Source organism: Amyelois transitella, chromosome 24, assembly GCF_032362555.1.
Source record: "Amyelois transitella isolate CPQ chromosome 24, ilAmyTran1.1, whole genome shotgun sequence".
NCBI classification, from domain to species: Eukaryota; Metazoa; Arthropoda; class Insecta; order Lepidoptera; family Pyralidae; genus Amyelois; species Amyelois transitella.
This window is the reverse complement of record NC_083527.1, coordinates 811072-825176: the sequence shown is the minus strand read 5'-3', so window position 1 is coordinate 825176 and position 14105 is coordinate 811072. Positions and strand designations below refer to the sequence as shown.

Sequence of the window (14105 nt, the reverse complement as noted above, 5' to 3'; positions counted from 1 at the left end):
TTGCTTCCAAGAGCTGGAAAGAGGAATATTGGCAGACCATAAACCCGCTGCGACATAAAAAAACCATACCGGGATAACCTGGACCAGAAAAACCTTTGATAACAGTTACTGGAGAGACATTTTCCCAGCAGTAGGCGAAAATAAGCCGAAGAAGAGATGAATAAATAACAAGCAAGACAATAAATTAAACAATTTATTAATACATCTTTGGAATGTCTAACACTAAACTAATTGTTCTTCGACTCTGTTACACAGGATCTGCCAGAATATGATCCATATTGGAAGTATAACAGCCGACGTGACGTTGTACAGCCAATTACCGTAGATCTGAAAGAAAGAATAGCTATTTAACTCCGAAATCAATACAATAATAATAATAATGCCGTGTGTATCCCAAGTTCATAAGTCTATCCCTTAATCGCCTTTTACGACATCCATGGGAAAGATATGGATGGAGTGGTCATATTATCTTTTACTATTGGTACCATGTGGTTTCCGGCACCAATAGAAAAAAGAAAAAAGTACTAGGATTACATAAATTAAAAGGAGCATCTCACCAGTGAGTCTACAATAGAGAACATGATAGCTTGCATCGCCGCGTCGCGCCCCCTACCGGCCATATTGAGCAAATCTTCTTCGGGGAACAGGAATCTGCTGTACAGGATCATGCCGAGCGTGATGACGCAGAGTGGGGAAAGAAGTAGGCAGAATATCCGCTTGAGGAATAAGGAAAATCTGAAAATCAAATTCAACTGTCAAACGGCCATTTTGTATTGCTATCCTATATTAGTTGCATTGGTAAGACAAAGACGACGATATAAATTTTGTTATTGGAGAATTTAATCACGTTTAAGCGCTTTGCTTAGTAAATGAAACCAAAATTTTGAACTAGTGTTTCGATATTATTCACATGGCATGAAAAGTATCACTTGTGGTTGATGGTCCTGTAAAATGGATGTCGTAAAAGGCGCCTAAGGGATATCCTTATACATCTATCTTAGATATCCTTATACTTCTACAAGAGTAATCCCAAGTGTATAAGGATATCCCTTAGTCGCCTTTTACGACATCCATTTTACAGCAGATGGCCCTGTCAATATTTGAATCTCAATTCCATCATAAAGCCATCCGGCTGAACGTGGCCTTTCAGTCACGACTTTTGGCTCTGTCCACCCCGCAAGGAAAATAGACGTGACTATTATGTATGTGAGTTTTTATATGGACCTAATATAACATACATATTCAGATCACGTCTTTATCCCTTACGGGGTAGACAAAGCCAACAGTCTTGAAAAGACTGATAGGCCACGTTCAGCTGTTTGACTTAATGATAGAATTGAGATTCAAATAGTGACGGGTAGCTAGTCCATCGCCTAAAAGAAGAATCCCAAGTTTATAAGTCTATCCCTTAGTCGCCTTTTACGACATCCATGGGAACGAGATGGAGTGGTCCTATTCTTTTTTGTACCTAATGTAATAAGAAATAAAATCACCTTACCTTCCCTTTCCCCCCCGGGTTTGCACTCCGACTACCAGGGCGAGAGGAGTGTAAAGGACTGCGATTGTCAGTCCAAGGGGGAAGTTATGCATGCCCACCTGTAAACAGAGAACAATATGTAGTATAAAGGTATCGACTATGTTAAACTCGGTTTTTTTTTATAATACAGAACTTGAAGCTTGAACCACATTGTCAATATGTATTTGTGAGGTAATATGCTGATATAATAGTCGATCCAGATTACGAATAAAAAATTTAAAAAAATATATATTTATAGAAATAGGTAAAATTTTAAATAATCAGCTTAACTTCATGCCCCGAATTGGAACAGTAAAACCTATATTTCCTTGTCATTATGACATTATCTGCCATTTCATAGTTAATTTTTGTTATTTTTAAATCCGATTTGTTCAACTTAATTAATTATTCATTCTTATTTTAATTTTTACAAACATTATTTATGCATGCTAGCAACCTGTTTGAATTTGAAGCTCAATTCTGAACCTTACCTTTTAGTCTTTTCATGACTGTTTACGCTGTCTGTCCCGTAAGGGATAGAAACATCACTATATGTATGTATATACATACATAATATCACGTCTCTTTCCGATCAGGGGTAGACAAAGACTACATCATCCCTGCATACTTCTTTCACTTCATCCACTTTCATAACTATCTTCGTGCAAGCTTCTCGGTATACATAAATTAATTTTTATTTTAATACTCACCGTTAGACACACAGTAGCCAATTCTATAAGCAACAGTATATTGACCAGGGACATTTCTTCATAAGTTATCCGCCCTTTGCTAAGAACGCGAGGTAGGAACGGCGTGACGAGTACCAGGATAACAGAAGTGGCTATGAGGCCGTAGTACACGGAGATCTCTGATGGCTGCTCGTACATTGCACCTAAAGAAAAAAGTCGTTCAATCCTCTTTTTATTCCTGGTCCCCTGGTACCTACTTGGATTTCACACAGGAAGCGACTCCCTTCTGACTACCTTGTTAAAGTCTGACCTCCGTGCCTTTCTTTAACGTATTTAAAAATATGTACTACAGTTATTAAACACTCACGTAACGTACATATAATGTATCTTAGCTGGTAAAGTGCTACCCTTGCCTCTTCTTAAGACTTCTAAGACTTCTACTGGATTAAGCGCTGGGAACCATACGGCAGTTAAAAAGATTTCAATCAAAATTAGTCTTACGAACGAATTCATAACGCCATATCCGATCAAATGTACCAAAATGTAGTTCGCTCCTATATTCACGATGCTCATACTAGAATCTGCCGGCTTCTTTTTAGCCTCTTTCGATTCCTGGTCGCCTGGTACTGCGTCGGAGGTTTTGCGTGTGTTTGACTGCATCCTCGTTCTTGGTATCCATGACAAGAACAGAAGGCAAACGAAAAATAGCTACGAAACGATCCCAGTTTGACCTCGGTGACCTTGTTAAGAGAGAAATTTTGCTTTTCAAAGGCATCCAAAGAGATGAAGATGTAATTATTTTTTACGAAAGTAGATTTATGTCTTACCGATCTTGCTGAAAAGCAGAGGCGAATTCATAACGCCATATCCGATCAAATGAACCAAAATATAGTTCGCTCCTATATTCACGATGCTCATACTGGAATCTGCCGGCTTCTTCTTAGCCTCTTTCGATTCCTGATCGCCTGGTACTGCGTCGGAGGTTTTGTGTATGTATGTGTATTTGACTGGATCGTCGTTCTTGTATCATGACAGAAACAGAAGACAAACGAAAAATAGCTACGAAACGATCCCTGTTTGACCTTGGTGACCTTGTTAATATAGAAATTATGCCTTTTAAAGGCATCCACAGAGATGAAGATGGAGTTATTTTTTTAAGTAAGTAAATTGTCTTACCGATCTTGCTGAACAGCAGAGGCGAATTCATAACGCCATATCCGATCAAATGCACCAAAATATAGTTCGCTCCTATATTCACGATGCTCATACTGGAATCTGCCGGCTTCTTCTTAGCCTCTTTCGATTCCTGCTCGCCTGGTACTGCGTCGGAGGTTTTGCGTGTGTGTTTGACTGTGTCGTCTTCTTCCTGTATAGTGACCCATAGGAATAGGGCGCGAACTATCATAGCTACGCATAGTAGGCATAGAGACGGCATGTATTGACCTGAAAAAGTATAACTTAAATAAAATCACGCCATTTTTCCGGAGGGGCAAGCAGATATTATCATCGAAAATGTATAAAACTGTTGCATGTTTTTTTATGTATATATATATAAATAAAAATTATAAATACTGTTCCTTTTAACTGTTTACATTTCTGTGCAATAAGAATAAAAGTAATATATTTATTTTGGTTGTTTAAAAGTTGATACATAATAAGCTCTTTTTAACTGACTTGAAAAGTGTAGGCTTATCAGCTTTAAGAGCAGTAGAAAATTTAGTCGTAAATTATAATAAAGAATAGGAAATTTACATCATAAGTTTATAGTCCATAATTCAGTTTTAAACTAGATTTATGTCATATGTCTTGAAAAAGGCAAAATTCCACGAATTCTCCTCCTGTCCCTTTCTAAATATACCCAACAGAAAGAGATAAAGGGATACGGAAAAATATCATGCTTTGTAAGTATTATTTTACGCGCATTGGATATAAGCTGTTTGAAGTTAAGACTACTCACCAATCGATATAAACCTATTGGTAGCCGCCAGTAGATAGAAGAAATAACTCTGGTGGAAACTCTCCAGAAGATTATTCAGAGACCTCAGTATGCTCTCCAAAGCGATACCAAGGCGGTAGAAGTTGGCAGAAGTTAACGCGTGCACTTTGGGCGGAGCCCCGGCCGGGTCGTGCGCGTCCCGCCCTTCGAGGGTCACGGCTTCGATTCCGAAACGGTGGAAGAGACCGTGGTTGCCGTTCGGTACCTGAAAATTGTTTTATACATATTTATATGCCCTAGAGCCGTGTGGTTGTCGGCATCAATAAAAAATAAATATAGGACCACTCCATCTCGTTTCCATGGATGTCGTAAAAGGCGATTAAGGGCTTGTAAACTTGAGATTCTTCTTTTAGGTGATTATTTTTTAATCTGAATTCTATCAATAAGCCAAATAGCTGAACGTGGCCATTCAGTCTTTTCAAGGCTGTTCTACCCCGCAATATACGGATATAGACGTGACCATATGTATGTATGTATGTTATAATAATATTAATTGGGATTTGTTACTCACACCAGCGATCTGAGCGGAGACCATGCCGAGCATAGTCAGAATCCCGTTAGTCCATTCGTCGTATTTATTGCGATTTCGGATCCACGAATAACTGTAGCACAATAATTAAAATTCCATTAACATCCGGCATCAATTTGAAAAAGAATAGGACCACTAAGATTTCTTTCTAACGGATGTCTTAAAAGGCGACTTACGAGGTAAGGCTTGTAAACTTGAGTTTCTTCTGTGATGGGCTAGCAACCTGTCAGTATTTGAATCTCAATTCTATCATTAAGTATAACTTTTTAGGGTTAGCTTTTTCTGTATGGAAATCAAGACTTCACTACGCCCAGATAATTTTTAAAGCCGAATAAATGAGAGTTAACCATATCAAAGGATAAAAGTTATTTAAAAGAAAAATTCTCACCTATTTTTATAGGAATGATGTATACCAGACTTGACGCATAGCTTGTGCACCAGATTCACTAGATCCAAATTTGGCAGTTGACCGTTCAGGCCCTCGACTTTCACCTCTATGTACTCTGTAATAAGGATAATATTTCATGAAGAGTCATATGAAGAGTCAGTTCATATTTGGTGAAGAGTCCACATTCATAAATAAAAATATTTGACGACGCTCACAGCTTGGAAAATGGGAATGACGATTCCCGATCCCGCGGGAATTTCGGGAAATTCTCTGCATGCCAAATTTCAAGTGTCAAGACCCAGTGGTTTGAGCGTTTATATGTCAGTCAGTCATGCACTTTCTTCTTTCTTATATTTATTTATTTGAACACAATGCACGTGAAATGTGTAACAGGCGGACTTAATGTTAGGTTAATATATAATTATATTTATAATTATGGTGGGTTTTAATAATGTTTTCGATTATTTTTTTATATTGAAACTACATATATCATTTTGTTTATATTTTAAGGTAACATATTAAAACGAATTCGAAATAAAATTCGAATCACACTTACTGATTTTCGGTGTATGAAACTCCAAATTAATAGCCGCTTGGATGGAACCTGATCTTCCTTTTAATTTTCCGGGATTCAAGCATTTCTGGTGCTCCTTAACCCAATCGAACATCGCCATATTGCCAAAGTCCAACTTTGGAGTACCAGGCTTCCAGAAACTACCAAGAGATGTGTAGAACGTCTCGGCGTCGCTGTTCAGGCCGTGGTAAGCTTCTAGCCACGCCTGCATTCCTAGTTGTTCGTGTTCCGTGATCAGGAATATTATGTCTTTCGCCCAGTATTTTTGAGCTGAAAAATAAAAAATTTAATTTGAGTCCCTATGTATGTAAGTCTGCCTTTGAAAAATGATATCCAAAATTTATTTTACTAAATAAAATAATGCAACTATTTCCAGAGCCGCTATAATTCATGCATACATATAAACTTATCACGTCTTCATCTTTTATGGGGTGGACCGAGGCACTAACTAGCACACTGAAAGGCCATTATAATATGGTTGAAATAGTTATAAATAATATGTAATAAAATACTTAAATGAATAACTTTTTGCTGCAAAAAAGACCTTGCGATAATGCCCTATATTTTTTTAATATAGTCTCTTTCACCATCTTTATACACTCAATTGTACTTTTTTTATACTAAATGATTTAAAATATTGTATTATTTTCTCAATAAAATATTGTATTTTTATTCATTAGTATGGGATACTTAATAATTGTCATATCTCATGGTTTCACAGCATTGGTGGACATCAAATAAATTACTTATTAAGTTTACTGCCTATTATAATGGCCCAGTGGGTGTCGACGGTAGTAAATATCCGCAGAGCAACTATGTATTACCACTTCGTTAACGAAGTAACCTGTAACTAAGTAATCCAACTCTTTTAATTAACTTGGAATTTAATATTAAATTGGCCTTTTAAGAAAAAGTGAAATACATTACATTCCCGGCACCATTACAAAAAGAATAGAACCACTCCATCTCTTTCCCATGGATGTCGTAAAAGGCGACTAAGGGATAGGCTTATAAACTTGGGATTCCTCTTTCAGGCGATGGGCTAGCAACCTGTCACTATTTGAATCTCAATTCTATCATTAAGCCAAATAGCTGAACGTGGCCATTCAGTCTTTTCAAGACTGTTGGCTCTGTCTACCCCGCAAGGGATATAGACGTGACCATATGTATGTATGTATGTGAAATACATTAACAATACTCACGTCTAGCAAACTGAGCGAAGGCCAGCATGAGAGCTATTCCAGCGGTCGTCTCCTTCTGATGGGAGCCCAGCGGCCTGAACGGAGCGGTCAATACTATTGCTTCCAAAGACGGTGTGCGCGCTGCTCTCAGTATGCCGTATACATTTGTACCCGTGTACACCTGTCCATGAAATTTGTATGAATCAAGTAATATAATTGATTATTCAAGTAATCATTAGTTATATTAATATTACCAATGATTACTATTCAAGTACTATTCTGTTCCAATTACTATTCAATACCATATAATATCAATTACTATTGAATAGTAATTGGAAAATAAGCATTAAATTTAAAAATTTGTTCCTTAAATTAAATGAAAGGTGACTAAGGAATAGGCTTCTAAACTTGGGACCCCTTTTGTAGGCGGTAGGTTAGCAACATGTCACAAATCAAATCTCAATTCCATCCTGAAGCCATACAGCTGTATGTGGCTTTTCCAGAGTGTTGGCTCTGTCCACCCTGCAAGGGATATAGATGTGACTATATGTAAGTAAACTTGATGATGAGATAGATTTTTTCAATTGCAGTTTGAGTGAATTAACAAACGGCAGCACTAAAGATAATACGCTATAATTGATTATACACTATCACATTAGATTAAGTCTGTAAAGTAAAAAATAAAAATAAATAACTTAATGGAAGTCTTTAAATGAGTGCCAAGTCTCTGAATTATGTTAAAACATTACATACATACATATGGTCACGTCTATATCCCTTGCGGGGTAGACAGAGCCAACAGACTTGAAAAGACTGAATGGCCACATTCAGCTATTTAGCTTAATGATAGAATTGAGATTCGAATAGTGACAGGTTGCTAACCCATCACCTACAAAAAGAATCCCAAATTAGTAAGCCTATCCCTTAGTCGTTTTTTACGACATCTATGGGAAAGAGATGGAGTGGTCCTATTCTTTTTTGTATTGGTGCCGGGAGCCACACGGCACTTAAAATATTTATGCAAAAAAAAGTATAGTAGTGAACCTGGCCTTGCCCCATGGGGTAATTCAATGTGAAGTTATGGGTGTACACCTCCAGGTGAAGCTGAAACATCTTGGCCACCAGCCATGGCACGGGGATCTCTTCCGAATCCGCATATTTATCCTGAAAATATTAATTCACTAAGAGACATTGTACATGTATAAGAGGTCCATAAAGGCTCATCTTAGCTTTAGTTTCTTATTAACCTTACTTAGACTGGAATACATAACATTCCCTGAGGTGTGGGCAAAGTCTACATCTTTCCAATGACTGCGATAGATTGCCAGTTATAGTAGGAAATCCACTTTTGTATCATTTTGCTCATTTATGTTGATGTTGTAATGATTGTTTTCTTTTAGTGGAATAAATTTATATCTTTTTATTATATCTTTTAATCTACAAATAGAAGATTACTAGAATTTGTCTATGATTAAACTGTAATATGTTTGTTTTTGAATATTCACAAACTTCTGAATGAGTGTCACTGCTTTTTTCAAATTTACAACTTGAACTTACTTCAGCATTCCGAGCAAACGAAGATATCAGCAAAATAAACTTATAAATTACAATTCCAGAGCAATCAATGAAACTGTTATCCTTACCTCAAGTTCCAAGGTCAATTCATTGAAGAAGTCTCTACCGGCATGCTCAGCATTGAACTCGTTAGTTACCAAGCCAGGTAGCAAGGCATTTTCAGAGAAATAAGTCTCATTGTTGAACTCCTTGTTGCCTAACATCACAAACCACACTAAAGCACCGATAAAACATAGAAAACCAATGGGTCCGTGCACTTTCTTCAGCAATTTCACCCATTTCACAGACCCATACTCCGGGTCCGATAAAAGACCCATTTTGATATGTAATAAGCACAACTTAGAAAATAATTCAGTAAATTAAAAAGCGTTTAAACTAATTATGATTAATTTTCATACATTGCTGACCTCTTTAAACTTTATTATTTTTCCTTTTTCCCAAATTCTATTGCCCAAATTGCCCTGCCTTTGCTCTGCCTGCCTTTGTTGATATATTTTGACATTTTATGTTGACAGTGAGTTTGACGCTCACAACATAACCATTAAATTATATCACTTTCTCAGAGGCATAGATCGGAGTCAGCAGACGGAGGCAAATATTATTTTTATTTTTATTTGTAGAGTAGGTATAAATTTCCTAAAAGGTTAGGAATTTTTATCTTGAAAACATGAAATTTTGATTAAATACAAGAATGAAAGGTACAAAAGGAGACTACAAAATTAAATAAAATAAGGTTGGTGCTTGTTTTATTACTTAACAAAACAAAATAATATATTTACATTATACAATGATTACCCATATGAATTATAATTACGAAAACATTTACATAGGTCCAGCCTATTTATTTTTGTTTCAACGTCCAGCATTGGTAGCTAATAATAATCTTAATAGCTATTTACACACTTCTCGTACCTACCCTACCTGTAACCTATCAAAGTAAATTATTTTATTTAAATTATTTAATTTTATCACTCAAATATTTACTTTTTTCGCGAAATGTTAATTCGTACCGCAGAATATAAAATCAACAAATAAGAAGTTAAAATAAGTTATTTCTTCTTCTATCTTACGTATTTTTACACCTTAATACAAAAAATATTTAGTCCACAGGTTTCAAAATTTTACACATTGACAAGGTATTATTATATTTTGCCATACAATATAGTAGTACACATAGTATATGTATAGTACATAGTACCTATACGTTCATCAGTACGCTGTCCGTACAGCGCGGCCTTCTCTTCATTCATTTCTTAGCCAACATCCTCTCAATCTCCTCGACACTCTTCCCCCTGGTCTCTGGAACCACTACCAAAGTCAAGAAAACCCCGATCAGATTGACAGCGGCGAAGCAGTACATAGTGTTGTGAAGACCAAGCGTAACAGCGGTTGGTGTGAAGGCGAAGAGTTGGACGAATGATATGAACCACGCGTAAGACACTATGCAGCCCAATACTTTCGCTCGGATCTGTAAATGAAATCGATATTTTAGAAGAAATGACATGGATTGTGCTCGTTAATTCGTTATTAGTATCACAAAATTACACTATCGATACTTTTACGTGCAAGTGTTCCGCAAACCAAATCTATTTTTTCAGAGAGAGCCAGTATAGTAATTTGTTGGTTGATCTGTAAATAATGACGTGAACGTGACTAGAGACCGAAAACGGAACTTGTGGTTCAGAGACAAGCATCGGGTTTCACGAATCGAAAACCATTAGACTTGTAAGTCTTTAAAAGCCTCTTGACTTCTGCAAGTTATGCGTAGTGTTCGTTTGAATACCCGTTTTGGGTTAAGACTTTTTCATTCCCATTCCCTTTAAAGGGATGGATAGCATAATACACGCTACACCTATCTATAACCCCGCCAAATGTTCAATCATCCTAAAGACTTAACCTCGATACCAACTAGGAACATAACTTACTTGACTTAAGGTCCTATGTCCCCTAGCTGGGGCAGAGGGCATCCACAGTGCGTCGCCATCCCGCTCGGTCTTGGGCTTCGCGTTTTATTTCGCTCGGACTAGGAACATAACCAAGAATAAATCAAAAACACTCACTTGGAAGTTAAACATTTCTGACATGATGACGTAAGGCATAGGCGACACTCCAGCAGCATACGACCATACAGACGTGATGATGGATGCGACCGGCAACCAGCTTGGGAGACTGCCTCCGTGATGCTGAACCGTCAGGACTGAGCCGAGACCGACCAGTGACGCGGTGGTGAGTGCGAATGCCAAAGCTAGTATTGTCTGGAAGGAAAAGTAGTAAGTATAATCATGGAGTTATTGATGCAAATCAGTAAACCAAACTGCATGAGTTCAGATCTCTAATCTAAACCACCTCACGCACTAGTGGTGGTAATTTCCCTGATATACATATGGTCTTCTTACGAAACAATATCTGTCAGCGCATAAATCTATTTGAATTATTCATGATTATTCAGTTCGTTCAAATATATTGGTCATTTCTATCAAAAATCATTTTTGATGTAGGTATTGTCTAAAAGCGTCAAATAATAACCATGCCTTAGAATCTCGCCTTCCAACCAAACTTGTCTTCACAGCTCATAAATACGAACGAGCCCAAAATTATTACAATGGGTTGGGTATACTCAGCGTCTGCATCTCCGAAATCAAGGTGACTCCAGATACCGCAATGATGGAGAAAACATATGTGACGAAGACTGAACAAAATGGACAAAATTTTTAGTAATCTTACCTTCCTACCAAACTTGTCCACACAGCTCATAGACACGAACGAACCCACAATCATCACAATGGGTATACTGAGCGTCTGCAGCTCTGGACTCAAGGTGACTCCAGACGCCGCCATAATGGATGAGGCGTACGTGACGATCGCGAAGTTGCCGTTCATGGCTTGCATGCTGATGATGAGGAGGACGAGGAGGACGCCGGTGCGGGAGGACCTGTTTTTGACTGGAAAGATAACAAAAACAACAAATGATAATTAAGTGCCGTGAGGTTCCCGGCACCAATACAAAAAAAGAATAGGACCACTCCATCTCTTTCCCATGGATGTCGTAAAAGGCGACTAAGGGATAGGCTTATAAACTTTGGATTCTTCTTTTAGGCGATGTACAACCACGCACCTGTCACTATTTGAATCTCAATTCTATCATTAAGCCAAATAGCTGAACGTGGCCATTTAGTCTTCAAGACTGTTGGCTCTGTCTACCCCGCATGGGATATGGACGTGACCATATGTATGTATGTATGTATGTACTAATGATAATCAGATCCGGTGGTGATATAACTCCAGATTGCCTTATAAAAGCAAAAAAAAAATGTTTGTAAAAGAATCCGTAATACTGAAGGTATTTGATAAATAGTTCTTCCTTAAAGCATGTCTGGGTATAAGTTTCAAAGCTAGGCGTAGTCCTGATAGTATTGTTATGAATCTCAAACCTTAGGACAGCTAAGCATCTAAATGACAAAGAGAATGTTGATCATACATACTCCTTAAACAGAACATTTGTGATTGTACTTACAAATAGTGAGGACTGTAACATCGGGAAGAGCTTTGAATTGTCTGTCGTCCTCTTTCATGCAGTTGAGTTCATTTTGGATCTCCTTGTCGCTCATGTCCAACCCTCGCAAAAACGCTGCAGTTGAAGCTGCTTCCTGAAAAGAAACGTAATATTTTAATAACAACTTATATTCTGATAGAATATACCAACTTACATGCCAACTAAGTTTCTGCATCTGGCATTCTTGTCCGTCTATCATCAGCCACCTAGTTACTTTGTAGTGGAAAGGTTTTATAAATCTTCATTATTGATATTGATTATCGTACCTCATATTTACCCATCTTCACCAGGAACGAAGGACTCTCAGGAGCTTTGATGAGCGCCACGACAGACACCACTGATATCGCCAGAACAATCCAGAGAACTGTGCAGTAATCCAAGTACGCTCCCATGGCATATATCATGAAAATCCCAATGTTCTGCATAAGGAGGAACATGGAAACCAGCATTCCTCTAATGCTGTCCTGGCTTATTTCTTTAATGTAGACTGGGATGAGCTGGAAGCAACCACCAGCTGGAATGCCTCCTAGGATTCTGGCAATGATGAGACTGGTGACACTGGTAGTTGACAGTTTCAATATCCAGCAACTCTGAAAAGGGAAAGTTAATTGTTATAATTATGAGGGTCAATTTTCCAATTTTTATTCAAGAAAGAATTGAAATCATAAAAAGAGTCAGCCATAAAGACTTGCAACGTTTTAGGATGCCTGTACCGTACGGAGACAACGCCAAATGCATTCCGAGTGATTAAAATCGAACGTGTCGATAAACTTTCCCGGAAACAAAGAAGGAGAAGTCATAATTACTTCAAATATGAATTACCATTTGCATAATAGCCATCACTAACACCCCCACTTTTCTTCCGTAATTGTCAGCTATATAAACATACAGTGGCACCCCCACCACTCCAGCGAGCGGTAGCACACTAGCCACCCAGGTCATCTCCATGTCTGTGAGCGGCCTGCCAGCTGGTGACGAATCTGATTGGAGAACTGTCTTCATGGGAGACATCCATCCTGCTTGGAGTCCATAGGTCAGAAGGGTTATCTCGGCTGAAATTAACAATTGATAAATTGACATCATTCTACGTATCTACGTAGATTCTTACTTATTTTCTCAACTCTGGGACCGTGGGCCCATCTGGAAATTATCTAGCTTAGAGAAGCCCAGAAAGGCTGGCAGCATTGCCATTTTGAATGGTAACCCTGCCAGCCTTTTTGGGCACACTCCCGCAAGTTGATGCTATGCTGGGACTGTACTATTTGTTAAATTGATTTTAGTTTGTTCATCTTTTTTTTAATAAGTAATTTTAGTTTTAATTTTAATAATTAAGATAATAATTTAATGTACTTTTTCAACGGTTTGGATTATTTTCGAAACTGCAACTTTAATCCAAGTCTTCTTAAAAAACTACATTTTATTTAAAAAAAACACGATATTGTTGGCTCTGCCTACCTCGCAAGATAAAGACGTGATTATATGTATGTACGTACTTACCTACAAAAGCAACCATCCATTGCACATAAGTATGTCCTTTATTCATTTTGATATCACTTTTCATTTTCCTATTTATTTATATTTTAATTTTACTATATTTTATTTATTTCAGTCTATTTATCTCTATTTTTTCTTAATTTCTATCTAGATTTTTTTAAACTTCTGTTGCTACCGGTTTCTACCCATTTTTGATGATAAATTATTACGATTCGTAAGATAGCATCTCTTTTATACGACGTTTTCATCAGGGATGGTCAAAATTATTTATTGAAGTTAAACAATGTTTGTAATTCAAAACTACTGTTTGATGAATTATTTAAAAAAATCAGTTGTCATAAACAATTCTTACATTATTTTAGGTAACAATTAATATATTTATTTATTCATTCAAATTATTGTGCTTAATGACTAATTGGCTTTAAAGTTTTTTCTAGTTTTATACCTTCTTTATTTAGAAGCTAAAGTTTAGCTTAACTACTAATATGTACCTATTGTTATTGTAATCTTATACGTATCAACTATTCCTATTATAGTAAAAAGTTAATTTTTTGGGATTAAAATTCTTAACACTTATCATCATTATTATAACTACCGATTCTGAACGAAG

At 37.1% G+C, this 14105-nt stretch overlaps 2 protein-coding genes across 2 annotated transcripts; both read right to left on the bottom strand.

The window, feature by feature from the left end:
• Positions 1-176: 176 nt before the first annotated feature.
• On the bottom strand, positions 177-8952 carry LOC106138009 (glycosylphosphatidylinositol anchor attachment 1 protein). The gene is made up of 12 exons (XM_013338980.2): positions 8517-8952; positions 7918-8037; positions 6895-7054; positions 5675-5962; positions 5119-5233; positions 4713-4803; positions 4163-4406; positions 3382-3648; positions 2227-2408; positions 1499-1596; positions 558-735; positions 177-327 (listed from the first exon to the last, which is right to left on the bottom strand). The coding sequence occupies exons 1-12, from the start codon at positions 8763-8765 to the stop codon at positions 223-225; spliced, it is 2097 nt and encodes a 698-aa protein (XP_013194434.2). The 5' UTR covers positions 8766-8952; the 3' UTR covers positions 177-222.
• A 215-nt stretch (positions 8953-9167) lies between these two features.
• Positions 9168-13708, bottom strand: LOC106138010 (facilitated trehalose transporter Tret1). The gene is made up of 7 exons (XM_060951263.1): positions 13499-13708; positions 12824-13053; positions 12268-12591; positions 11963-12095; positions 11173-11390; positions 10509-10703; positions 9168-9916 (listed from the first exon to the last, which is right to left on the bottom strand). The coding sequence occupies exons 1-7, from the start codon at positions 13560-13562 to the stop codon at positions 9695-9697; spliced, it is 1386 nt and encodes a 461-aa protein (XP_060807246.1). The 5' UTR covers positions 13563-13708; the 3' UTR covers positions 9168-9694.
• Between the last annotated feature and the right edge of the window lie 397 nt (positions 13709-14105).

Bases quoted from the DNA above. Each gene is read 5' to 3' on its own strand.
- LOC106138009 (XM_013338980.2), bottom strand. From the start codon at position 8,765: ATGGGTCTTTTATCGGACCCGGAGTATGGGTCTGTGAAATGGGTGAAA. The intron at 5,234-5,674 runs GTAAGTGTGATT...TCCTTATTACAG, and splicing joins GTTTCATACACCGAAAATCA to AGTACATAGAGGTGAAAGTC. The intron at 4,804-5,118 runs GTGAGAATTTTT...ATTGTGCTACAG, and splicing joins CATCATTCCTATAAAAATAG to TTATTCGTGGATCCGAAATC.
- LOC106138010 (XM_060951263.1), bottom strand. From the start codon at position 13,562: ATGAAAAGTGATATCAAAATGAATAAAGGACATACTTATGTGCAATGG. The intron at 12,592-12,823 runs GTAATTCATATT...TTCCCTTTTCAG, and splicing joins TGATGGCTATTATGCAAATG to AGTTGCTGGATATTGAAACT. The intron at 12,096-12,267 runs GTACGATAATCA...GTTTCTTTTCAG, and splicing joins TGAAGATGGGTAAATATGAG to GAAGCAGCTTCAACTGCAGC.